The sequence below is a fragment of the Onychostruthus taczanowskii genome, unplaced genomic scaffold (genome assembly GCF_017590055.1).
Source record: "Onychostruthus taczanowskii isolate IOZ18803 unplaced genomic scaffold, ASM1759005v1 scaffold76, whole genome shotgun sequence".
NCBI lineage: Eukaryota > Metazoa > Chordata > Aves > Passeriformes > Passeridae > Onychostruthus > Onychostruthus taczanowskii.
The window spans coordinates 1,555,588-1,582,906 of NW_024505450.1; the positions used below are offsets into that span (position 1 = coordinate 1,555,588).

Sequence of the window (27,319 nt, forward strand, 5' to 3'; positions counted from 1 at the left end):
TTTGTTAAGATACTGGGGAAAAATATGCCTTGATTTTAACCCACAGCAGAAACAATCTCTTTTGAACCTTAATTATGAGCTAATAGCAACCAAGACTGTAAAGAAATTATCCTGTTTCTGCTAAAAAGTCTCTGGTTTTACCACTAAAGAACAGATCCTCAAAAGAAACAAAGCAGAGCACATATCATAAGGAAAATCACATTTATAAAAATTGCCTCTACCACATGTTCCTCTACTATTTCTTCTGCTCTTCTCTCTATTTCCTCAAATTGAGAATATTTAGAAAGACTTTCAGAGTCAATCTTCCAAAAAACCTTTGAATAGTCAGGAAAATACTAATGAGTTTTCAAGAATTGGCATTTTAAGATTCATTCTACAAAGCTACATGATGGAGTGGTTTGCTTTAAATATAAATGTTCCACTAGGAGGAAGATCATGTTTTGCCATCCTGAAAAAGAGGCTTAGGGTCCATTGTAAGAACACAAGTGCTCCTCTTTACTCAAAAAAGGATTGCATGAAGGTGGATGGAATAAAACCCAGAATGAACAGTGTGGAAATTCATTTAGAGATATGAAGCTGTAACTAAATACTAAATTCTCTCGTAGCTCACAAAGCCAAATTGTCACCGCAGCCGTTAATTTTTAATGCTGAAATTACTATCTGCTTTGTGACAGGCCACGTGGTCATTGGCAATACTGAAATATTTAACATGAAACATGGATACTATCCACGAATTTGTTTTGTACAAACTCTCCCAGATAATCCCTAGGTCTTTGTGTTGTTTTTAAGGCCCAAGAATTTACAATCATAAAGCCATGTAAAGCACTTCAGACATTCTCTTCAAGGTAAAAGTCTTCAATACCATTCTTAAGTTGTCAAAAGTCTATAATTAATCATATTTTCTTCCATTTTAGGTATGCCAGAAGATTTGTGCAACTACAGAAACTATAAAATGCTCATTCTATGTGACCCAGAATCTTTGAATTCAGTGCTTTGTCAAACCTATTTCGTCTGTCTCAAAGCAGGGACAGCACAGTTGCTACGTCCAGTTATTCTGTAAACTCAGGAACATGAATTGTTCATAGATCCCAGACCACAGAAAGAACAACAACAACAACAAAAAAAAGGCCTTTTCAAAAAGAACATCTTTAGTTCAACAGGTGCTGTGCCTTGATCTTAGAGGAAACACCAAATTACCATTGGCTTCATAAGAAAAAGGAATTCAGCAGCTGCTCTCAAAAGAGTTAATAGGGAAGGCAGTATCAGGTATGAAACATGATGCCTAAAGTTTTCCTGTTCTAGACATCTCTAAATTTTCCACATCTTTGGTATTCACACCTAGAGCAGACGGGACAAAGAATATAAAAGTTACCATTGGTTGAAAAAAAAAAAAAATTAATCTGAAACATCACTTGATGACATTTCATGCCTGATAAATTCCAGAGTTTGGTGCTATGGACCTGAAGGCAGGTGAGACCAGCTGTAGTATCTATAAACAGCACAGAACTTCCTGACTTGATCAGTAATAAATCCATGGGCTTCAAAGCTGGCCAAAGGCTGAACTCCACAGCCTTTATTTATTTATTTGGAGGCGCAGTTCAGCACATTAAGTGGCAACTCCCAAAGCTACTTGAGTTATGAGGCCAAGGGGTAATTTTCTGCAGAGGTTATTTTCCCCATGCAGGTGCAACTGATCTCTGGGTTCTGAATGTTAACCCAATAAAAACAGCACAAAGAATATCCAGCCCCTTCCTGTCCTCTGAGCTGCAATCCCAAATCCTGCTGTGTGGCAAATAGAGCAGGGACACCCACCCTGGGCCTCAGAGAGCTCTCAGGGCTGCATTAGGTTATGAAGATTGCTAATGCAGAAGGAGCACACCAGGCAATCACCGGGATTTTTATCCCATAGTTTGCTTAAACCCAAATGCTGGCAGTCAAATGCTGCTGTTTGATACCATCCAGCAGGAATGAGCCTCCAGTCCTCCTTCTGACTTCCCTTTCTGTGGTTTCCCAGCCAAGCAACACAGGGCAGTGGCAAAACACACATTCAAATTATTTTCATTAGGCATATTTGCATTCTTGATTAACCATGGCAGCTGAAATGCTTTTTGATACAATTTTCAGCCACACACTGAAGTGAAGGAGAACAGCACACTTTTCTTGAAAGAAGAATACTTATCTGCTTTTAAAAACATGGAATGGCTTTTTGTATCTTCAGTTTCTAATGTGTGCCTAATCAGGATAAGTTGGGAATATTTTTGGTGCCCATTTGAGCAAAATGTTAGAAACAGAGCAATAGTTGTAGTCTCTGAAGCTGCACATGCTAGAGCAGCTGTGCAGCTTCAAAGAAAGGTGCACGGACCCCAAAAATAAACAGATGTGGAATTAATCACTCACAAAAGAAAATCCCTCTCCATTTATAGCTGTTATTTAATCTGTAAGAGCTCAAAACAATAAAAGGAATTATTCTCAAAGGAATTATTTCAACATCCACTGTTTGCTGCATGCATTTCACATACAATGTTTGTTGCAATTCAAATACTGCTGCTGATATTAAGCAATGTTTTATGCTTAATATGTTTTTGTGTTTCAGTTGAATGCAATTAAAATACACTCCAAATCTTTGTGCTCAGTTATTAGCCTTCACTTTAGGCAGAATGCTTAGAAGAGAAGGTGGAGAATGTGCCACATCTAAGTGATTTTTTTTTTTTTAATGATACTCCAGCATTTCCTAGAGTAATGATCACCAAACTGCCTTTGAGGCTCCCAGGGTGAATGGATTCACTGAGATGCAGAGTTCTCATTCTTTGGAACTCACTACCTCACTATCCTGACATATGACACATATTAAGTGCCATGTTTCATAGCTCTGGGCTGGAATGAAGGAAATTTCAGCTATGAAATACACCTTCCATTTCATTTAATGAGCTGAATTTTATCAGATTTCTTCCACAGAAATTATATACATGCTTGAGAATTATTTGCATTTAAAAAAAAATTCAAGAAAGGTCTTCAAATACATAAGATTACTATCCACTTTCAAATAACAGTCACAGCAGTTATGGACTACCCTCCCTCAATGCAGAGCAGTGCAGGACATTTTAAAACCAGTTATCTCAACATGCTGCACTAGAAATACTCCAAACCACACTTCCCTGTTTTCTTGGTTCTGAATGCAGACTGCCCAATTGCTTTGTCGGATTAATACTACTCTTGATACAGGTCCAATTTTAATATGAACAACTCTGAAAATCTGGTTTTTATACACTAAACTCATCTCTTAGCTACCATAAACATTAGAAAAATCATTAAAATTTCTGCTGAGGCAAGCATTCGGTAAGAGCTGGCCTAAGGATACCTGAATCCAAAATCTAACACTGTAAATGCAAATTAAACATTGCCTACACCTTTAGCTTTCAAAACTGGGACCACATTCTCATTCCTTTCTCTCACGTGGGCCCAAACAGGATTTTCCAGCCACAGAGTGCAGAATGCCAAGGAGCCAGCAGCTGACAAGCACAGACAAAAACAGCCAAAACCTGGGGTTACAGCCAGCACTGGCAGCCCCAGCAGATCATAAACACCAAAGCAGGGGCCGCAGGCATGGTTCCATGAAAGTTGCATGCACTGACAAAGCCAGAAGGAAAAGCATTAATCCAGGAAAATTTCTGGAGCTGGGGAAGCCACAGGTAGGTTTTATCCATGAGGAACCCTCCAGTCCCTGGCAGTGGCAGGTTTGGAGAAGGGGAATTTTGTGGTTTTCTTCCTTTACACCCAGTGAGTCTCTTTGTTGAGGTCTCTCTCAGGACTTGCTCCTCACCTGGTAAACCTCAGCCTTTTGCAGTGTGGTCAGATGTTTATTCCCCACCTATCCCAAGAGGAATGTCTCCCCTTCAGAATTAAAGGCTTTCCTGCATTTCCTGCATCCTAGGACTGTAGGTCCTAGGACACAGAAATAACTTCTGCACCTAAATTAGCTTTTTACCAAACTGCTAATGGATCTTTTAATGCTAATATTATTCCCCATGTCAACCAATTTTTGAAGAAAGATGATACTTGGTCTCTCACTTAATGAATGCTTAATTTTGGTCATAGCTCTTGAGAAAAATTAAATAACACTATGCAGGATTTCTTCTTTTACTCATGAGGAACCCACCAGTCCCTGGCAGTGGCAGGTTTGAGGAAGGGGAATTTTGTGTTTTTCTTCCTTTACACCCAGTGAGTCCCTTTTGATGAGGTCTGTCTCAGGATCTGCTCCTCACCTGGTAAACCTCAGCCTTTTGCAGTGTGGTCAGATGTTTATTCCCCACCTATCCCAAGAGGAATGTCTCCCCTTCAGAATCAAAGGCTTTTCTGCATTTATCCCCCCTGCCTGGTGTACAGGATGCTTTGGAATTCTGTCTGCAAAGGCAATGCAGCATGGAAAGGAAAATGAGGATCACCCAGTCTGGGTCTGTCCCTTCAACAGGAAATGTCACTGTATTCTAAACTGACAGTTTAAAAGTTAGAAGTCTTGTAAATAGTTATAAATTTGTTATGTGCAGCATAAAGTGAAATAAAGCAAACAAACAAACAAACAAAAGAAACGACAGAAAAGGCTACTTTTTTTGTACTTCATTTTTACTAACTCTTCTCTCCCCAAAGGACAAAATAAGGTCTTTTACCAACTTCTTCTACTCCTATATCTGCATTGCTTTAGAAATCAGTACATAAAGCAGTGATATCCTCAGCTATTATTGCTCACCACCCCCTGCAGTCCTCTGAGTATGCAGATTTCAGTTACCATGAAAATGATTTAAACATGGAAATACTTGACCCAACCCTGTTTGCAGACAAAATGGAACAGCTCAAATAGCAACTCACCAGGTTCTCCTCAAACCACTCCCTCAGACACAGTGCTGTGGCTCCTGGGATTTGGTTTCTCAGAGCTTCTTTCTCCTGAGGGTCCTCCAGCATCTCCAGGGCCATCTTCAGATCTTCCAGGAGGTGCAAAATTTGAAATGTGCCCAGGTACACTGATGGAGCAGGTGACACAATATCATAACCACCATTAGCATATTCTGTGGCTGACTTTGTGCCTAAAGAAAAACAAAGTGAGGAGAGACAATAATGTCGTATAATTGCTCTGTAGGTGGCAAATTATAGGTACTGCACACTACAATATTTGGACTTCAGACTGGTGTTTTGCTCCAGGCTGAAAACCTTCATTTCAGCCTTAGAAATACCTGAATTGGTCTCTAATCAGACCAATCAATCAGAGAAATCATGAAATCTGGAGAACCAAAGCAAGAGGTGTGGACATGGATATCAAAAAAACAATTTTGACCTAGGTCACGTTTGCAATGCCCACAATATAAATCCCAAAGTTTATCCCCAATCACCTGTAGTTTTCCACAGTTACCATGAGATGTCACTAACTTCTCAGCTACACCACTGAAAGTCCCCACACTGCACAGTAATGAATGACTGATGCAGCTCTCTGACAAGAAACTGGGATCAAAATAGATCATGTTATCAGATCTAGAAAAACAGAAATGATCATGAGCAGGTTTAGAACTCCCCCACAGAGAACAACACCCAAAAAGTTAGCAAAAATCAGCAAATGAAACTTTTCTAGCTCTATAAATTACAAAAAGCTCTCCCAATTGCACTCTCTCTCCTGCCAGTCCTCCAACACCAATACCATTTTTCTCAAAAAGAACAGGCACAAAAAACCGTAACTCACTTATGGAAGTATTATAAATAATACAAATTCTAAGATCTCCAAAACTTATTGCTTTAGTAGCCTGTGTGTTTTAATGAGATGCACACTAAAGCTCTCTTTTCTCAGTACTGAATTTTGGACTTTGATTTCATTTAATATGCCTTTGTGTCTTTAAGAAGCAGTCAGGTAGAAACTTTCTATTTGCTCTACTTTTAAAACTTTTTATTTACAATTCATTGCCTCATGTATATAATAGAGCATACACATGTCTTCATTCATGTTCTCTCTGGCATAAAAAAATAACAATTTCCCTTCCTATTTGACATAATGGGAGATTTTTTAAAGGTTTTTTATCATTCCCATTGCACTGGCTCTACATAACATTTAGTATTCATTTGAAAACTACATAATTGATGTACACAAGGGGATTTTAATAATCTCTTTGCTATTATTCTTTTTACTCATGTGTTTAACATAGTTTATGAGTTACCAACGAAGGGAACAAAAATTTTTGAAAATGACCTGCTAAGTTTATTTTTCCCCTGAGCAGATGTATCTAATGTGATGTAAAAATGTATAAGGAATTCAGATTTTCTTCTTGAATGCACAGTACCTCACATTAATCAGTGTTAGTCTGCCTGCTGTGGTCATTTATCTACCATGGTCTGGGCATTGCAAACATGTTTGGACCCAGTGTTTAATTTTACCTGCACCTGATACACATCACGTGAATACACCAACACTGGAGGTCCCAGGACACAGAAATAACTTCTGCACCTAAAGTAGGTGTTAACCAAACTGCTAATTGATCATTTAATGCTAACATTATTGCCAGTTTTTGAACAAAGACAATACTTGGTCTCTCATTTAATGAATCCTTAATTTTACTTACAGCGTTTGGGAAAATTTAAATAATATTAACCAGGTTTTCTTCAAAAACTCTTTCAACCACCCAAAGTAGTCTGTCATGTTTTTGCAAAAATTTGTGTGGTTTGAATTCTACCATATGATCCATGTGGGGAGTTTTTTAACTGTTTTAAATAAAGAAAAGCCCTCCCTGGACATTTTGCAAGGCTCTGTAGCAGGATTTTTCTTTTTTATTTTGGTAAAGCAACAGTCATTTTCACTACTGGAGCATTTCATATTACCTTAATCTCTTTCAGACTCAGAATATTCCGTTTGATCCTGTTGACCTCTGTTGCTTGTGAGTTTATTTTAATACCTCCAGTGCAAGATCTCATCTTAATTTCTGGCCAAGACCATGTCCAAGATAAAGTTTCCTCAATATCCGGTGCTCCAAGGCTGCCACAGGAGACAACCTCACCCCGTGAACCACCCTTGGCTTCCTGAATTACTTCCTTTTGAGGGGAGGATCAACTGACTGCTCTGCAGGGCTTGTGCTCTCTAACCCCTAAATGACATTTTCTTACGTATTTCTAGGCTCTCAGCTACGCAGGCCAGCTTGTTTCTGTATCTCCTAATGCAGATTAATATTAAACTATTAAACTAAAAATAGCAGATTTACAAATTGAGTAAGGGGCCATTTGGATCATATAACCAATGACATCTTTTCATTCAGCCAGAGAGGTTTATTACATCCTGAGAGATTCACACACAACTATGACACTGACTCCTTAAGCAGCATTGATTCTATGATAATTGTGCTATTTCTCACTGTTTGGAAAATTCCATGCCAATATTGTCTTTCTGCTTAGCAAGCATATTTCACCCTAGAAAATCAGACAGGATTCAAAGCTGTTTGATACTCAGCTGTGGTGGCTATTATCCCTTCAATGAACTGGCAATTTAAAATATTTATGGAATAGAAAAAACTGAAATGGAGCATTCTGCTATAGGTTTTTTCATGTTATTTTTATGAATATTTTTTATTTATACATAAGAGAAAAAACCAAACAAAATTCCACACAATCCAAACAAACACCGCATAAACTTACAGGCCCACAACAAATAATTCAGGTGTGGGAAAAAAAAAACCAAAACAACCCAAAATAATCAAACAAGCTAAATACAATTTAAACCAGTTGTTCAGGAGTTCAGTTAATTGTCCTATAGTCAAATAAACATCTCCATCAAATGTACCACTGTGATTTTCTCCAGGACTTATTGGTGACACCTTTGCTCACCAGCCCAAGTGACTCACTGTGTATCACCTCTTGTCTCCATCCCTGCATTGTCAGGACTAGAACACTCCTGGCAACATCTGCCTTCCACAGCAAACAATCCCAGGTGATGCAGGAAAATCCAGTGTCAGTGATATTCACACATTTCTTCGTGCCTTTATTTGATTTGCCTCTACCAAAACACCAGGGAGAACAGCATGTACACACATGGACTGTCACCTTTAAGGAACTGATTCTGTAAAGGATAAAATTCTAAAGTGCTGGAGCACAGGCAGAGCCAGCCAGGAATTCTGTGATTTCCTGAGGCTGGGCATGCTCCATATGCATCCTTGAGTTATCCCAGGCTCTTCAAGTGACAGTTCAGGCTGGCAGAATTCTCTGCATCCTCACGTTTTGGAAAACGCTGAATTTCTTTAAAACTGGTTTGCTATGGATTGCTAATGTGGTCCCTTTCCTTCTCCTAGCTGCAATGGAAAATGGAGAACTCTTTCGAATGCAACAAATAATGCACTTTGTACTAGGGACAGAAATGCAGAAATACAGAGCCCAGCTCAGCACTTTAATTCAGAAAACTTCCTGATTTACTGCTGAAATTCAAATGAATCACAGGCTTGCTTCTCTTATTTGCTTTCCATGTAGTTTCGTATTAAGTAGGATTGCACTGCTCACCAGAAAAACACACCCTGGAAAACAGAAGTGTGTAGGAGTAAATACATTGTATTTTTTTGCCTTGCTTTAAACCTTGACATTGTTGTGCTGCAACATTTTAGCACCAGACAGTAAGAATTTGGATTAATCTTGCAGATTAATGGAAATAAAATTAAAAAAAAAAAAAAAGAGAGAGAGAGAGAGAGATGCCACACAACATTATTTGTTAATTTGTTACCAGCACTCTCCACCATTAACAGCTGTCTATATCTGTGTAGCTTTATTATAAATAACTGAAGAGGGGAAGAATGCAGTTCAAACATCAGAATTTTAACAACACTCAGGAAAAATAAGTACAGTTTTGAACTCTTGCAAAAGGACTAATTTTTTTTCTTGAGCAAGTCACAGTCTTCCTGTACCTCACTTCTTTTTCCAGGGGTAAACAGGACACAGGGGAATCTTTTGTCATGAAGTTTATATAATACCTAACACCATGGTTTCCTAGTGTACTCCTGGAACACAATTATTCATCATGAATGTACACTTTAGAAGAGCAGGGAAAAAAAAAGAAAGAAAGGGAGAAAAAGTGTTGAAACTGAGACATTCCATGTAGCTCGCTCCTGGCCTCCCCAAACAGTCGGTGAGTGAAGGAGGTTAAAGGCAGCTGCACATGTAGGCAGGAAGAATAAAATAAGTAATAAAACAAGCAAAACAACTTTTAAGTTACACATTTCTTCCACCCTGACCATGCAAGCACATTTTTCTCTCAGAGTTCCTTGCAATTAACAGAAGGGCTTCAAAGAAACATTCCTTTTGGGCAAATACATAACCTATTCAGAAAGCAGCACCGCCAGTAGCCTGCAAAAATAAGTTACTAGGCACAAGTTAAAAAGAGGCAAACGCCCTGCCAGGTTGAAAACCCCCTCTCCTCAGCCCATTGTTGTGTGCATTCATCCATCACACAGCTTCCATCTCTCCTAGCAGTAGATGTTGTGTTTGATCTCTCACTTTCCCTTGCATCTTAACTTCTGATCCCCTGCCTTCATCCTTTTCATCCCAATTTTTTCACTCTCAAACTGGCTGCGTTTTGAAAAAAATTCCAGGTAATGTACAACTCAACCGTCAGGGGTTAAAAAGAGACTTTCCAAAGATTGCTGGCTCCTTTAGATCACCAAATCAGCAAAAAACAACAAAAGGCCCCCAGCAAACACCAAACCCTACATCTACGCTGGGTAAGGATGACTTTCTAGAAAGCTGAAAATATTCATGAGCAACAATATTGACATCTGGCCAACAGGGTTTAGAATAAAGTTACAAACATACCTTTCCTCTGGCTTTTCAGTCAATCATTACACTGCTAGAGAACTTTTTTACCTGAATTTTTACTCAGTGAGCATCTATGTTGTCCAAGTTCTTCCTCTCTCCTTCAAGATTACACAGTGCAATTTTCTTTGAAGCACAGTTTTCTTTTTCTCATGAAGACAGCCTTGAAAATGTGAATTTATGTAAACCAGCTGTAAAGGCTGGACAGGACATATTTCAGCCTCCTGGTTCCTAAGCCTCCTGCAGAATCAGTGAAGAGGGAGCTCACACAAGCCTTTCTTCCCATGCTGTGATGCAGAACACATAACAAACTGTGTGTTTTGAATCACAGCTCGTATTAACTTCTCCTCAAATCTCTGCTTTTAGATCTTTAACTACAGGGAAAAGTAACTATTAAGCTGGATTAGCAGGAAGCCCTAGGAAAAAATTTCCAAGCCTAAAAACACTAATGACCACATTCAGATGAGAGCCTCACGCAGCTCAGATGATTTTCAGCTGAGCTCTGCCTACAATCACACATGGCATCTTTGAGACAATTTCCAAGAACTGTCTATAATTTCTTATGCAAATTATAGGTGCAATTACTCAGACTTCTTTCCTTCATGCTTCTAGACGCTGAGCTGTGATGTGCAGCACTTTTAGGGACTGCACACACAGCTACAACAAAAAAAGGCTCTCCTAGCCAGAAACACAAGCTAAGCAGCCTGGTGGAAAAAAAAGGAGGATGGATTATGCAGCTGTAATTGAGGTTTGAGGCTAAGTCTCCATTGCACAGGAAAAACAGGATCAACACATTTATTAAAGAAAAAAAAAATACTTGCAAGAATTTTCTCTTTTTAAAAAAAAATACACATAAAAATTTATTTATTTAGTGAAATCAGTAGTTTAAGTAAAACACTGTTTCTAGCACAAAATCTGTAATTGTTTGTAATGAGCAGTAGTAAGACCATTCAGTTTGTGAGGGAGTGAAGGAACTTGTTTCATTAAGATTACAGAGTTTTCACATTTAAAGAGACTCTCAAATTAATTTCATTAACTTAAAGAAGTGGACAAGATATAGTTTTGAATTTAATGATACCAAACCTCTTTAAATTTCAATCTTAGAAATCTGTCCACTTGCCTGTTAAAGAACTGACTCACTCATGTACTGAAGAACAGATCACATCATACAAACTACAAAAGAACCTTTGTGTCTCAGATTTTCAATCCTGTGGGGCTTTGGCCATCATGGCTTAACTGTCTTTCTTTGCCACATGTTGTATCTGCAGCTATTTATGTTTCTGCTTCTTTTCAGTCCTTCCCCAAAACTTAGTAAAAACAGCATTGATGTGTGGAGTTTTTCTGGTAAAGCTGCAATGTATTACTGCACTTTGGTAAGTTGGTCTAAGTGTCTAGGACACGACAGTATTTCTGCTGTTTTATACTAAAAAAAACCCTATCTCTTGTCAGAAAAAAAAAAAAAAAAAAAAAAAAGTAGCATATTTAACCTGTAAGTATTTTTCCATTTTGAATTAGATTTAACTCCCATGTTTAAGAAAACTTCTGTTGCTTTGCTGGAAAGGCAGAAACACTTGCAAGGGAAGTCAAAGACCAAACAGATCAGTAAATCAGTTTGACTTGGACCACTTTGCCTTACAGCTAACAATTTTAAACACCTATTTTTTAGATAATAATTAAGTATTTAAAGGAAAGATGCTCTCAGTGCTTTCAACTGTGTAAGTTCTGCAGTTCTGCCCTATTTGCAGAGGGAATCCATCAGTCCTGCAAGCAATATTGAGAGGCTCCCCTCTCCATCCTGTGCTCGGATCCCATGATTTTGAGAAAGCGAGAATGGGAAGCATGTTTGGGGACAGCTGTAGTGACCTCTTGCAAAGTGAAGCACTCAAAACTGAGGAAATTCCAAAGGTCAGGTTGCTCTGGCAACCCTGGGGAAGGGATGAGTAGCCAGTGCTGCACAGGCACAAATCAGCATGCAAAGTGCCCTGATTTTCACATGCTTTCAAACCAGAAATGCACCTGGACACTTATGCAAAGTCTTAACCTGAAGGCTACAGCACAGTAAAAGTCTTAATAAACAGCTGATTACAGTAACAAATGGCTGTAATGGTTATTCAAGTGTGTACATTTGTTTTAGGTGTTGTTAACAAAATTAAAGGCAAGGCCACAGAGACTGGCATGAAAAATGATGAACTGAGTAAGTAGAAAAACAATGAACTGCTCTATTTTAAAATGTTTAAAATATTTTAAATTGCTATAAATAGGTTATTGTTGATATCTGAGGAATTAACTGAGCAGCTTTTCTGAAGTCAAGTATCTGAAAATAAATGTCAGCAACTTTAACAAATTTTAAGTGGTAAAAAATAAAACCCCACAAATGATAAACCGTAAATATTGTGTTCAGCTTTTTATTTCCTCCTTTAATATCCTGGATAGTTAGAGGTCACACACAATTTTGATATTTCCCTTCCCCTCAAGCCCTCATCATTCTTGACACACAGTTTTCTGGAAGTGTTATGACAGGAAGATATGTATTCCTCTATCAAAGACCACGTTTCAAGTAATTTTCTATGTAATTTCCTTTTTCTCTATTGCTGTAAGATCTGTGCATAAACACACTGTAGTTAATGGTTATAAAGCCACAATATTATAACTTCACAAAGTCTCACCTCACTTAATGCATAGCAGTAACAAGATACACAAGTGCTCTAGGTATATTATTTCTTTTGTTCAGAAGGAGTAGCCTAAATCATTGATTGAAAAATAACAGAAAAAAAAAAAAAAAGGAATGCACTAATCATAACTGAAACATAGTCTTTTAACACAATTGTAATTTATTTAGGAAATGCAAAAAAACCATTGCCACTGTTGTTGTCCACTTACTCTGATCTATAATGATGGAAATTGCTTAGTATTTAAATTATTCTGTTTCACTCATCATTATTTTAAATAGTCAGTTCAGTGCTCTGAAGTGAAATTCTACAAAGATTCCTATTAAAATTATAAACTTATACACCTTTACTATAGAAACCAAACTTTGAAAGTATTGTAGACCTTGAATAGGATTTAAGTGATAAAAATATAGAACTGTCTGGAAGTGTACAAACTGAAAAGGACAAACAGAGGCTATTTTCTAGCCATTCTGCACAGTCCCAGCTGTGCCCATCAGCTGCATGTCAGGCAGCATGGGCTCCAAATGAGACCCACCAGCTCTTCCCCAGCACACAAAAATAGGATTAAGTGCTCTCTGTCTGCTCTGGACAATTTCAATCCCTCAAGAAGCAGAACAGAGGTGTCCATCCTCCTCAGTTCAAGTGCTCTGAGACTGAATGAATGCTGTGATGACACGTGGCTATGCAGGGGTGAAGGATGAGGTCACCAGGAAATATTGTGATTTCCTTTTATTTGTCTAGGAACTCGGTGAAAACATTGTTCCACAGAGCCTAAAGCCCATCCAAAGGAGTACAAGTGAGCGGCAGTACTCTTTTTTTGTTTAGAAACCAAGTTCTAATCACTTATTAGAGGTGATTTAACAACCCCCACAAACAGATTCTCCTTCAAATTCTGGCTGGTAAATCCCATGAGGAAAATGCATTAAGCTTGCACTAAAAGCCTGTTTATCTCTGAAGTACAATTTCCTCTGGAGGCCCCTTTTCCAGCGAGGCTGTGGGCAGGGGCTGGGTTTCTAACACAGCAGCCAAAGCCATAACACCAACATTCTGCCAGCTCAGGAGAAGGGAATTCACACATGAATACTCCTTACTCAACTTTTAAATTGTATTTGCTTTTTAATCTTTCTGTGCTAATACTGAAGCATTGATACAGACCCATGTGATAACACATTTAACTTTCTCATTATTTTTCAGTGAGCAATAATTGCAGGAGCTCTGGTTAAAAGGAAACTCAGTAATTACACTGATGACTTGGTGAATTTGAAGAGACTGTAGCAAACTATATTGTGATGGGAGTTTTTAGAACTTACAATTAATGGTCATTAATCACAAAAGGAAATAATGGATTTACAAACTGATGACAGCGAGAAGCAGTTTGGTATAAAATATTTGTAAAATAAAAAATGTATTAATTTGTTATGATATATTGCAAAGAAAAATAACCAAAATCTACAGTCCTATAAAGAAGCACATCTTAATAAATGGGTACAAGCTGAATAAAAGAAGAAGTAATGACTTGGTTAAAGCTCAGAGGGAAACAATGCCAAAGTCACGCACCTTAAATGAAGAACGAGTAGATGGATCTGATATATGGTGCTTTTTTTGAGAGGAAGCCTCTGTTTGGAGTGCAAGTCGCTCCAGCTAATGGCTAAGTGATGTGCATTGACAATCACATTAGCCCTTTTTGCTATTTTAGTCAAATAAGGCTAATCATTTAGCGTGCCTAATTTATATAGCTCTGAGGGCGGGTTATCAGTACAGATGTACCGAGGCATAAAAGACTTGGGAACACTGACCTATCTGTCAAATTTGATCAGGCCCAGTGAAATTCAATTTGTTAATCTTGCCTCACAATCCTCCCCTCATGCAGTCTGAGCACTAATAGGTTTTGTGCTGCACTGAGAATGAGCACAGGCTGCAGTGGGACTGCTTGGTTGCATTACTCAGAATCCTGCAGGAGAGATGTCACCTCTTGGAGCAAGGGGCAGGACTTCTACAATTGGAAGGCTAAAAGTGCAAATCTGTAAATACTTGTGATATATATTTGCATATATACCCAGTTCTTACCCTAAATGGCCACAATCCAATATTTTATTGATAATGAAGCAAACAAAAGAAATGAGGGCTGATTAAAGAGATAGGATGCTCTCTTTTTTGCATGTTTATATATACCTTCATACTCAAACTTCAAAAGTTAAATAATGTCAGATATTCATCTCTGGAATTCTCAGTTCTCTAAAATGGGAGTAATGCTAATTTTTCTCCTAAAGACCAAGAGAAGTGTGTGGCTCTCCCAGTACTCACTCAGGCCTCATTGCAAAAGAAAATGTCTTTTTTATCAGCTGTGTTTACCTAAGTAAACTTAGGTCTTTGAATCCTGGAGATGTCCACAGAATCTGGATACAGTGAATCGAAATAGCACAAGCTCTTAAAAATTGATCTTTTGCTGTTACCTGTCAGCTCTAAGAGCAGCTACATATGTACAGATGATTTTTTCCCATATTTGAAGTTCTGCCTGGATGGGATGTTTGACAACAAACCCAGATGTTTTCTGCATCAAAAATAATATTCAAGTCATTTTGGCTTGGCAATTTGACCTTATCAATATGACAGCTGAACTTATTTTTAAAGTGAGTTTGGAGAATCATTATCTGGACATGATTTCCCAATTCTCCACCGATTTGAGGCTTATCAGCTGTTGCAGACTCTGGGATGACAGGCAGTGTTTTAATGCTTGATAATTATCTAATTTCACAGGTATTATTGTGTATATTATTTGAATAATTCCTAATTGCATCAGCTTCTTCTTTACTACATGTATTGTTTTGCTCTGATTTTTCTTCATGCTTGTAACTAAAAGATGTTAGAAATAACAACTTGTGTTGTTCTCAGTCCTGGTTTGTTTCAGTACAGTATTACAGTCATCCTTCCAAAGGGGTTTTCTACCTTATTTTTTCTCTCACCACCATACAGGACAAGAGACCATTCCTGTTTTCCAGTCCTTGCCCAAATTGCATACAGAAGCTTACTGGATTGAATTAGGGAGAATCAAACTCGAATAATCATTCTGTTCCTCAGTTTCAGACAAATTGGGATAACAGCTGTATCCAAGTATAGACTCCAGCAGATCTACTTGGTCCTTCAATCAGGCCAGAACATTCAAGAAATTGTTCTGGAACACACAGAACATTGGCTAGAGGAGAATGAAAACAGACTTAACCTGTCTTAAAAGGTTTTATCTATTTCTGGCAAAGGAAAATAATAAAGAAACAAGGTAAACAACCTTTCCAAACAACTGACTTTTTCCTAAGTATGGAAATAAATCAATATGTTTCTTTATTAGTACAGGTAGATATAACACTGAAAGCATGTGGGAAGCATTCAATTAACATCCATGAGGCTTGACAGATGCACTGTCTGGGAAATATTTTGTTTCTTCCCCCATTAGGTATCTTTATATAAGCCTGTTTTCAATGTTATGCTGCCTATCAGGGGACATCAGACTGAAAATATAAGTAATACAAAGTCACAAAGTCAACTCTCCTGGAGAGGTTGCTCATGACCACTGTGGAAATAAACTCCATGTGCCACTGGACATGCTGCCTATCAGTGGACATCAGACTGAAAATATAAGTAATGCAAAGTCAGCTCTCCTGGAGAGGTTGCTCATGACCACTGTGGAAATAAACTCCATGTGCCACTGGAGTTTATTTATGCCTGAATCTTTTTACTTTAGGGCTTGGTCACCAGCACGGAACAGCTGTGATCAGCTGATTTCCAGAGAATAGTTCTTCCAACGTCTGCTTTGCTTCTCTCCATTAGTGTTCTACACCACCAAGACAGCAAAGTGATGGGGGTAAAAGTGATGTCGTTTGAAAGCCTGGAAAAATTTAATTTTATTCCTTACTTATCAAGATTAAACCCTGAAATGGTATGGTACAAACAAACAATCTGAAAAAGGAGCAGAGAAAAGATTAAAATCAACCAACCAACCAAAATAAAAGCTGTCTTCTGGCCTCAATTACTTTTCTGACATGAAATTTAGGAAAAAAAATTATTAGGCTGTCTGTCCTGGTTTAGGACAAATTAGGGGAAATCTCCAAAAGAATTATTAGGCTGTCATATATTGCTATTTAATCAGTTATGCCCCACATTAGGAGGCTATCTTTCTATGCCATGAAAAAACACCCAGCACTAAACATCTATTGTCATAGCCAGGACTCGCCTCACAACTGATAGCTCCTGGGAAAAAAATAAGCCTCTAATCTGAAAACAAATTAAATAGAGTGACTCTTTTTTCATTTTCTTGCTTTTCTGTAGAGTGGAACCACATCCATGCATCCCATGATATCCCCAATGTTTGCAGAGCTGTATAAATCACCACAGAAGGGAGACACTGAGTTCCATTTGTGTGCAGGTGATTTCTGAACACAGCTTCCGTGGCATCCCAGTGGCTAAAAAGTAATAACGTTCCCTAATTTATGAATTATGGTTTGGGACTTGCTTTTCTTATTCTCCCCTTACACATCTGAGGGAAGTTCAGTGCTTCCCTATCTATGGTGTTTTGCTAGGTGTGAAAAAATAAAATCCCAGTTAACTTCCATTGGTTAAAATCTTGTTAGAATAAGGTTCTGCAGAATTTTTTTCATCAGTGTGAAAAGTCATTTCAATAATATCTATCCCATATTCATATTTACAGTTCTGTGTATCTCAAGTCTGCTAAAGCTTGTGCATTTAGAATAAAGGGAAGACTCGAGTGAGGATGCAAAAACCAAACAAACCAATCCCTAGTGATTGTTTAAACTAAAAATCTGGATGGTGATCTATCCTGATGGTGGCATTTAAAGCCCCATATCAGTCTCTGGACAGAAAGCTTTCCCAGAAGAGGAGGAAGAAGATCAAGGAGCAGCACAACTGCAGCAACAAGAGGCTGATGCCATTGACTCCATCACCAGGGAAGAAGGCTCAGCTTGGGTGTCACTATTTAGATTTATAAAGCTTTAGTGAATTCTTTCCCATTGTGCACAAGTGAGATCATGGCCCTACCCTGACACTCCTTTAAGGAGCTCCTGCTGCAGGGTGTGTGAGCACAAACCCCAGGGCATAACAAAAGTTATGTATATTTTTATGTGTACACACATTTTTATATATCTATATGTGCATGTGTTTGATGCAGTTATAAATTATCCAGCTAGCCAGAAGACTTGGTGAGTGAAAACTTTTTTAAAACCACATTAAAATACAAAATTGATATGTGAATTGTGGAACGTTACCACAAGGCTGAGGATGTGTTTAAGATACCATAGAGCATTAAAGCAAAGTAAATCTCTCTTACTTCAATATTCACCTGTCTGAGGGGAAATCATAGGATTTATTTTACTTCCTTTATTTTACTTTCAGCTTTCTCCACATGGCTATTAAACCAGAGTGTTAATGGTGAAATCTGCATGTCAGAGAACCTAATAAATTGAGAATTGTTAAAAAGCAAACCAGACACAGTTAAGTCTCAAGATGGTGTGGTGTAAAATAATGCATTGTTGTACCTGCAATGATGTCATCCATTTGCTCCAAAGCTGCTTCCAGCATATGACTGGCATCAGAAGCCATCCTCTGGGATTTCTTCAGATCTTTACTCCCTCTACTGAAAAGACAGAATAAACCACACATATTACACTAAATAGCCTGATGGCAAAATGCGCTTCACTGTCACATTATGCATTAGGCTACACAAATAAAATCCATGCTACAGCTTAGTAATGCAGCCTAGTGATACAAAAATACAGCCCAGTAATAAGAAAACTAAAAAACCTGTTCCTGTTCTTGGTAGACGACTTGGGAGTTCTGATTCATTTTTTTTAAAGAGATTTCACTAAAACAGTCAAATGCAAATAAAAAAAATCCCAGAAAACTTCGAATACTGGAAGCCCAAGATTCTCCTGCTCCTCATCCTTAACAACGGTTTCCTAGATTCAAAGATCAGAGCATTTCAGCCTTTTCTTCTGTGGGGCAAAAAAAGAGGATTGATTAAGGTTCAGTTGACGAATGAAGATTTGGGGCAGAACATGCCTTGCCTATAAGCAGAAATCTGTAGGAGGCCTGCTTTTTGATTTTTGCCTTAAGAGTAAAGAAAATTCTGAAATAGTTTTTACTCCTCCTTCCTATATTCCCATTCAGTCTTTTCACCACCTCTTTCATGACACCAAAAATCCCATTTTTTCTGTTCAAATAAGCAAAATGCCCCAGGTATGAGTTCTCTGAAGTTACTGCTGCTACTTTAAAACAAGATTAAATACATTCATGTTACCATCTGACATTGGGGATAACAAAAAAAGAGAAAAATCTTCCAGAATGAGTCCCTGCTTGTGAGTTGGTGCTGCTGGACTCTAAGTCAAGCAGCAGCTGCTGCTGCCAACAGATGACATTTCAAAGGGGAGAAGAATTTATGCAGTCCATTTCACTGCCAGTGAAAAAATCCCCTCTGGAATAAGGCCCTTTTGCACATCACTTCACCACAGAAGCACGAGTGCAGTGCCCACGCAGAGAGGAAACAGGGATGGCTCTTGGCCCACAGGGCTCCAACACAGCTCACAGCACCCACAGAGCCCACAAAGGCTCACAGTATTTTCATTTCTGCTCCATGAAGGCTGCAATTCAGTCTTTCAGCATTCAGCCTTCTTTTACAGTGAGTTGTAAGAGCTGTGGTATAAAACTGTTCAATTTTAGCAGCTATCACCAGACACCTGTCTGACAATGGACAGAGAAATCCTTCAGATAACTCAGGTTGTGGGTAGGTGTAAATGCAAACCTATGACTCCAGTGCTTCTGAAATGCCACAAATATGTGTTTGTCATGGGATCACTTGTGCTAAGAATTCAAGTAGTTTGAATTGAAATAAATACTACAATGAAAATTTGTACCATCCAACCAAAATTTTCTTCTCTTGAAAACTAAGAATCCTGAGACATGGGTTTTTCTCCATGGTGCTGGAGACTCGTACACAAAGAAAGCTAATTTATTGAGAACCTCTGTGTTATCAGCATCCTATGTTGATTCCAGTTAATGTTGATAACCCCAGGATCCAGAGAGACAGATGCAGGAATGAGTCAGGAACTGCAACATTCTCATTTGAACTCTGCCATTTATAGCTTGTCACAGTGGGTAAGCCACGATTTAACTTCAGATCACATTGATGTGAAGAGCAACGTGAGAATGCCTCATCCTCACTGTCACCCAAGGCTCAGATTAATGGAAATGAATCAGTGGTTTTGGTCCCTCAGTTTTTTTGTCAAAATAATCTTAAGTACAAGCAATGCTAAATTTAACCAAAGTACTTGTCACCCAAATATTTCACTTAATGGCACTGGAAATAACATAAATTGTGCTCAGAATAATCTGGAAAGTCATTAAGTCAGCTGATATAAACCTAAAATTTCAGAGTGCTTTCTTTCACATGTGAACTTTCCAGACACTCCCCCTGATCCTGCTGCTTCCATTTGCTGGTTTTTGGGAGACTTCCATCTTCTGTTGCCACATCACAGGCCACCAAAGACATCTCAGCTGCAATGATCCTCCTTCCTTGCAGTATTTCCTCTAGTTCAAAGCAGCCATACCACGGGGAATAATCACCTTAGTGGCAGGAAATCCACCTACAGGTGACAAACAGGTGCCAGAGGAGCACCAAGGCTCCCCCAGGAATGCATGGCCACCAGCTGTGTAGGGAAATCAGAGCAGCAGATTCCTGGCTCAGAGTTAGAAGGCAGAAAAAGAGTGAAAAACTCTAAATATAGCATAGAGTTTCTAATTCTAGGTTGCACTCCATGCTTTTATTTGTGATGAAAGCCACTGGAGCAGCACACGGCTGTTCAAACAAGAAATGCAGGACTACATTTCTTGTTAACATCTGATATAGTATTTCATCATTTGTGGTGACAAAGGCACAGAAAATGCTGATACACTGCATTACAAACTTGAAAATTCACTGATGGAAAAATCTCCCGTCAAAGCCTTGGCAAAACCCAGAAAGTTTTCTGAAAAACTCCACCAGAAGTGAATCTTCCATCTCCTCCCTGCCTCCACAGTCAGCCTATTTTCTCACCTGTACCCACGGAATATTTGCTGCCTAACTGCATTAAGCTATAGAAAACCTGCTGATCAAACAAGGATTTATTAATGAAAGCAATGTTCTTTGCTCCAGAGAGATAATGTAATATTACTTGCTTGACATCTTTTTCTAGACAGACCTGTTGCGTGTGCTCCAGGCAAGTCTCACTTTCCCAGACACTCCCTCCTTACACTTTGGCTGCTCTGAGCAGTATTATGAAAAGGGCTTGTTACATCTCCCACCATTTCTGATCTAATTTGATAGAAATATCTTCAACTGTGGATTCTTTTTAAAACACTATTTAATAACAAGACACTTGTAGCAGCCCCTCAACAGGATTCATCTATTTGCTGGTATTTTAATTACAAATCTTTTTTACAGTTTTCATTCCTGAATGACATCAATACATGCAGGACACCATGACTTATTTGCTTATGTAAATATATACATCTATTAAAAAAAAAAGTTTTACAGCTTTGGTAAGGATTGAACAAAAGTTACCTCTCGCACTACAGTACAAGCTTCAATATTAGCAAATTCTAACCTTCAGGATTCACTAGGTTAATTAATATGCCAGCAAAATACAAGAACGAGGCTACTCACCTTTTCAGGTCTCTAGGAGGAAAATAATTTCCTTTTTTTGCCTGACCAGTGAAAATTCCTTGCTATTAATAGCCAAAGTTTTACTGTTAAGCAGACATGAGTCTAAATTATTATCATCCCATCTAAGCCACATGCTCATATTAATTTAGAGCCCAGCCCACAGAGATATTGCAACCCTGTTTGTTATAACTGCCTGAGTAATGACATCTTCCAGGAAGTGCAGACGGAGAAAACTGGTCTGAATTCCTGAAATTTATTTTGCTAAGGTAGTTTTGCACTGTACGTCCTAATCTGAGATTTGCATTCCAAATAAAATGAAAAATCCTTGGTAGAACTATTGTGCTCAGAGCCAATATCCCTTGCAAATTTCTCAGCCTACATTCTCTATGTAAAACTACAACTTACTGTGTCCAAAGGAACATAATATTTAACAGACATATTCACTGTGAGCAAGATGTTCTTCAGAACTATGAAAAGCCTTAATTAAATTTGAATCTTTCATGGCTGGCTTGAACCTGCAGCTGCTCAGAGATAAGAAAATGAACAAGATGAATTCAGGTACTCAGATGTTTTCCCAAGGTTGCTCATAATAATGAGGTTACCAACTTTATCAATCACAAGGGGTGTGGGTTTTGACAGAAACTCCAGAAATCCAGATCTTGTCTGTGGCCTACAAATTCCTCTCACATTTAGCTGACACATGTAACAATTAACTACCACCACCTTTTTTTCCTAGGATAAATAAATACATGCTTGTAAACTCTTTAAATACTCTGATTTGCGTATTACATTGCTTTGTACTTAATGGCATAATGAAATATCAAGTGCCTTGGTTAAGCTCATAAGTCCTCCAAGTTTTCCTTCAGCTGCAAGATGACTCCTGCCCTGGAATGCAGAAATCTGCCCAGCTTCCAGCCTCTGTTTCTCACCTTTCTTTTCCCCCAGCCACACTCTGTGCAGCATCCAGACAGGAGCACAGCCACTGATTCATCCCTGCAGCTCATGGCTCCAGCAGTTACAAAAGTTATAAATTCCTGTTTGGATCCTGGCCTTTTAGAACCTGCTGGAACTCTCTAATTAAGATAATCCTTAGTCCTAACTAGCAATCCAGGGAACAGAATCATCTCTGTTGGTCACTAGATGACTGCCTAAGGAGTGCTCCATGTGCAGGATCCTCTCCAGCCAGAAATCCTGTTTATCTGACAGCTGGGAGAGCTGGGCTTGCTCAGCCTGGAGGAGAGAAAGTTTCAGGGAGGCTTCCAGCAATTTCCCAGTGCCCAGAGGGGTTACAGGAGAGCTGGAGAGGGACATTTCACAGAGGCAGTGGTGACAGAAAGACAGGTAAGAGCCTTAAGCTGAAGGAAGGTAGGTTTGCATTCAAACAGGAGGAAATTCTTCCCTGTGAGGGTGGGCAGGCCCTGGCACAGGTGCCCAGAGCAGCTGGGGATGCCCCTGGATCCCTGGAAGTGCCCAAGGCCAGGCTGGATGGGACTCTGAGAAACCTGGGACAGCAGAAGGCACCCCTGCCCAGGCAGGAGAGGTGGAGCCAGATGACTTTTGTGGTCCTTTCCAACCCAAACCATTCTATGGTTTGAGCCTAAATTTCATTTATTTCTTAATACAGACAGTACTTGCTCTATTTCCCCTTCATATGTTTCACTGGAATAGGCAGAAAGGTAAAAACCCTCTTCTTTCATTGTTTACCATTCTGTAATAAGTAAAATCAAGACTATTTCAGAAGGGTTTTAAGAATAGCTAGACTAGGAATGAAAAAAAAACAAGTTTATTTCTTCACTGATTACCCATTCTGTAATAAGTAAAATCAAGGCTATTTTAGAAGGGTTTTAAGAATAGCTAGACTAGGAATGAAAAAAAAACAAGTTTATTTTGAGCTGGAAAGTGTAAAGTGCCCACAGGAAGGCAGAATGGGCAGCTCTAAAGAGAAATATCAATTAGCCAAAGTTGAACAAAGAGCTGATAGCAAATTGCTTCAGGTAGGTGGCAGAACTGTTAAAGTCTCTATTCAACACCTTGCTCTTATATAAGGGGATATGCTGAAGTACCTTGGCACTGTAAAAGCACCATATTTGTGTGTTACTGATGAAAGTCAGAGCAACAAGCATAAAGCAATGATGCTTTTACACATAATGTGCTAAATAATGTGATTTAAAATACATAGCTAAACTTACTGCACTATGAGGGGGCAAAGTCAAAGCCAAACATCTCTTTTCAAAAATAAACCCATTAAGTTTGCCAATACAAGTCTGAATTTCAATTTTTGGGGGAACCGAAGGTGAAGGAAAGAAGAAAGATCCCTTTAAAAAATACTAGATACTTGATGCTTTAAAACACAGATCACCTCACAGCAGCTCCTCCACAGGGCTGATGGATATCGAGTTACAGTTCCTACTGGTACCATAACCAAATTTCCTGACTCATGTTTGCACAAAGTCTCATCCTTATATATAAGAGCTGACGCTGACAGAATGGCATGTGCAAAGTGAGCTCTCTTCAGCTCCTCTCTGTAACACTTTCAGCAACTGCAGGAAGCCCTTCAGCCCTCAGTGTTGCTTTAAACTTTGTCCTTAAAAGCATAAAAAAGGCCTTCATCATTTAATTTTATGTTGCTATCAGATAGATGAAGTTTTCTGTGCTATATGCAGTATAAAAGAAAAATGTTATAGCTTCTGACTTTGCAAATCTTAAAACCAAAATTGCATTAATTGCTACTAAGTCCAAAAAGTTGAATTATTTTAGTTCACTTCTCTGACATCTAACTAGTTAAAATTAAAAAAAAAAAAAAGCAACACAATGAATAAATAGTTTGGATACAAACTTCAGCTGAACAAGACACTACCTGATAAAATACGTGAGAGGAAAGTTTCTGAGCCAAAATATGAACATTTCTGCTCTTAAAATAAACACATACAAAGTCAGATTTGGTATTGCAGTTCACATCTAGTTCAGAGAGTTTTACAACTAAGAAAAGTTAGATCCTCAAAATTTCAACATTTAAAATAAACCGTGGGGGTTTTTTTGTTTTTTTTTTTGTTTTTTTTTTTAAATTTTTCCTTCCAATCTCACTGGCTGCAAGGTCACAGCTCTGAATTTTCTTCCGTGAAGGTCAACATTTCAATGAGATCTTTGAAGTTGCTTAAATCCAGCTCCAATGAATGGGAAACTGCTCAGACCACACCTTCCCTCCCCACCCCACATCATGTAGTGTAATTTCATGCTCTGCTAAATTGGAAGGTGAGGAGTTATAGTAAAAGCAAATACAGAATTCATGCACAAATCAACTCTGCCCTAGAGTAAAGCAGAGGACAAATCCTTGACACCAATGGAGAGAGATTAGGTAGATATGATAAGCAAAGTTCTCAAAGCTAGTCACTGCAAAACTCCTAAAAAATTAGACAAACTAAACAGTGCTAACACAGGGCCAGGAGATCTTATATGTCAAAGAAATGCAGGAGGTCCAATTTTCCAATCTTCTCTGTTTCTTCAGTTCCTTAAGATCACTGTAAAAATCAGCTGCCTTGCCAACCAGGAGCAAACACTGCTCAGGGAACTGGCAGAGCTGCTGGAGCCCACGGAGCCCTTGGAACGCCATGGGAATCATTCAAGGTGCAGGATATTTCTGATTTTTAGAAATATGCCAAAGAATGCATCTGCAAAAGAATGATACGATGACACAGGTGAAGGTGTGACTGTTTCCATGCAGTAACAGCCACAAATGCTTACAGAAATAACTCACTTTGGAGGTTTAGAAAAGTGGAGAGCTCTAAATTCTCCTTAACAAGGGCAGACACTGGGATAGGTGAGGATCAGGGAAGGACTGGCACCAGGGGAGGCTGAGGTACCCCAGATGGGCTTTTCTGCAGCAGAACCTCAGCACAAAGGGCAGGGTTGATGAGCTAGAAAACTGACTTTCTGCAATCCAAAGAGGCAACTCTCATCCACAAGATAGGTAAGGTAAAAAACCTGAGGTCTGGGTTAGACTGCACAGAAAAGCAGCTGAACATAGCCACAATGATGAAAACATTTCTTATGAATATTTATTATTTCAAAACTCTCTACTCTTGGATTACTGTGATTATAAAGCTCTCTCCTGAATTTCCCTCAGCTTTACAAACGTGATGTGAAGGCACTTGTGAAGTCTAAACTCAGCTTTAGATGTAAAGGCTAAAAATGTGTACTAAAAAGTCAACTTTTTGACTCTGCAAAATTAATTTTGATATGAGTTTTTTTCCACCTTTGAAACATTCTGTGCAGTAATTTATAAATAACACTCACTAGGCTGGTTTATTACCCAACCCACATCTGTGGATACAAATATGTTGAATTCATACTAACAGGAACTGACAGTATCAGGCACTTCTGTATAAATTGAAGCTTCAGTAGCTATTTTGAGGAAAGTGTCTGTGGGAAACAAAGAAAAGAAAAACATACTTCTGCTAGAAACAGCAAATTCATCAAAATTGAATCCACTTGGATTAAAAGCACTGAACTGGGAACAGCAAATGGATCACTATGAAAAGCACCACAACCCTCATTACTCAGCACATCAACAAAAATATAAATTTTAACAGCTGTGCCAGTTTAAAGATTGTGCTTATAAGCAAAACAGTCCTATACAGATTGCTTCCTGAAGATTATTGAAAATGTCCTTGCGAAAAAGCTATCTTCAAGTTTTTCCTCTTTCTCTGCCTCAAGAATAGGTTTAACTGTTGTCCCCAAATAGGTAATTTCACCTGGTGGGTCAGAGACCAACCCACACACAGAGCAGAGTTGCACCAGTTGCTACCTTGGCTTTGTTACTTTCTTCCTTATCTTGGGAATTGTGCCTAAAGTCCCTGTGGCCTGTAAATTCTGCATTCTTTGTGCCCATCAGTGATACAGCCTTTTCCTCAAGCTTTGTTAAATTCTCCCTAAGTCTGAGATCATTGATCACATTTAACAAGACAATTCTAAGGACAAGTAACTCATCATTCCAACACCTGGACATCATCACCAAGAGGCAAAAATTCTTCAAAGCAAGCAAAACCTTGGTTTGAAAGGACATATTTTGTTGGTTTTGCTCCTCCATTATTCAGAATGTGGGACATCTTACTCCCTGCAAAACTGGCCAACACTAAGAAAGAATCTGTATCAAACCCTGTGCCACAGCTGAATTTTAAATCCCAGCCTCCTTTCATAATTGCTTTCCATACTTAATGGAGTAACATGATTTTCTGCTTTTGAGAAAAAAAGGCTTTATACAGATAGGTAATGCTGCAAGCCAGACAGAAGAGTAGCTGGACATCTAAGAACAACATTTAATACTTTTAAGATTCACAGAGGTGAGAGAAATATATAACACCCCCCCCCAGCTGAAGAAACATTATTACAGGTGGCAAGAAGACTGCACCACCCTTTATCCTTGTTTTTCCAGTGAATCCTAGAGGAAAAGTGAATGCCAAGGTGCCTAGAGACAGATTAGGCATGCACTGAAACCAGAAGCTGGCTTTAGGGGGAACAGGGAGCAGCCCACAATGAATGTGTGGCAAGATATCCAGGCCTCCTCAGTGACCTGTGTGATGGAGGCTGTATTTGCTCACAGAAACACATATTTACCCAGGGGAGGCTCTTAAGGGATTCACCTCCCTGAAAACCCACCCAAGTGCTCAGCTCTTGTATTTCACCCTCGTCTATGTGCACTGCTACTGTTTTGACTCTATCACAACAAGTGAAACAAGCAATAATATGATAATAAACAAAAACCCAAAAAGCAACAGTATATCAAATTTTGATTACCTGGGGAAGAGATTTTTATAGGCTTAAAAAGAGTTCTGAAGTGCTCATTGTGCTGTTTCCACACAGGGGATGATCCTGTGGCACAGGATACAAAAGAGACCCCCAAATTGTCCTGTAATATATATATATATATACACACACCTTCTAGTATCAGCTGTGAGAGGTGTTCTCAAGTTCTTACAGAGCCCATCATGCAGTGTCTGCCAACCATTTCAAGTTCTATACAAATGTAAAATGAATACATTTCCATGTCAAATCATCTTAGCAAGGGTAAGCCAAATTAATTTAAACGTCTCCTTATATGTTATACATGATACGAGGGACTAAGAAAGAGATA

The 27,319-nt window shown here is 38.7% G+C and overlaps 1 protein-coding gene across 13 annotated transcripts in view; it reads right to left on the bottom strand.

Annotated features, from left to right (window-relative positions):
- Nucleotides 1–27,319, bottom strand: part of PPFIBP2 (PPFIA binding protein 2) — a 91,828-nt gene that overhangs the window by 56,754 nt on the left and 7,755 nt on the right. For 12 of the 13 annotated variants that reach the window (XR_005954034.1, XM_041423238.1, XM_041423243.1 and 9 more), the window contains 2 exons: nucleotides 18,029–18,126; nucleotides 4,864–5,078 (listed from right to left, as the gene is read on the bottom strand). Coding sequence is in view for 12 of the 13 variants with exons in the window: in XM_041423243.1 (XP_041279177.1) it covers nucleotides 4,864–5,078; nucleotides 18,029–18,126 (313 nt within the window). In the remaining variant the exon portion in view is untranslated. Of the gene's footprint in view, nucleotides 1–4,863; nucleotides 5,079–18,028; nucleotides 18,127–26,982; nucleotides 26,995–27,319 lie in introns of those variants that run through there. The other variant, XM_041423241.1, reaches the window with a different exon arrangement.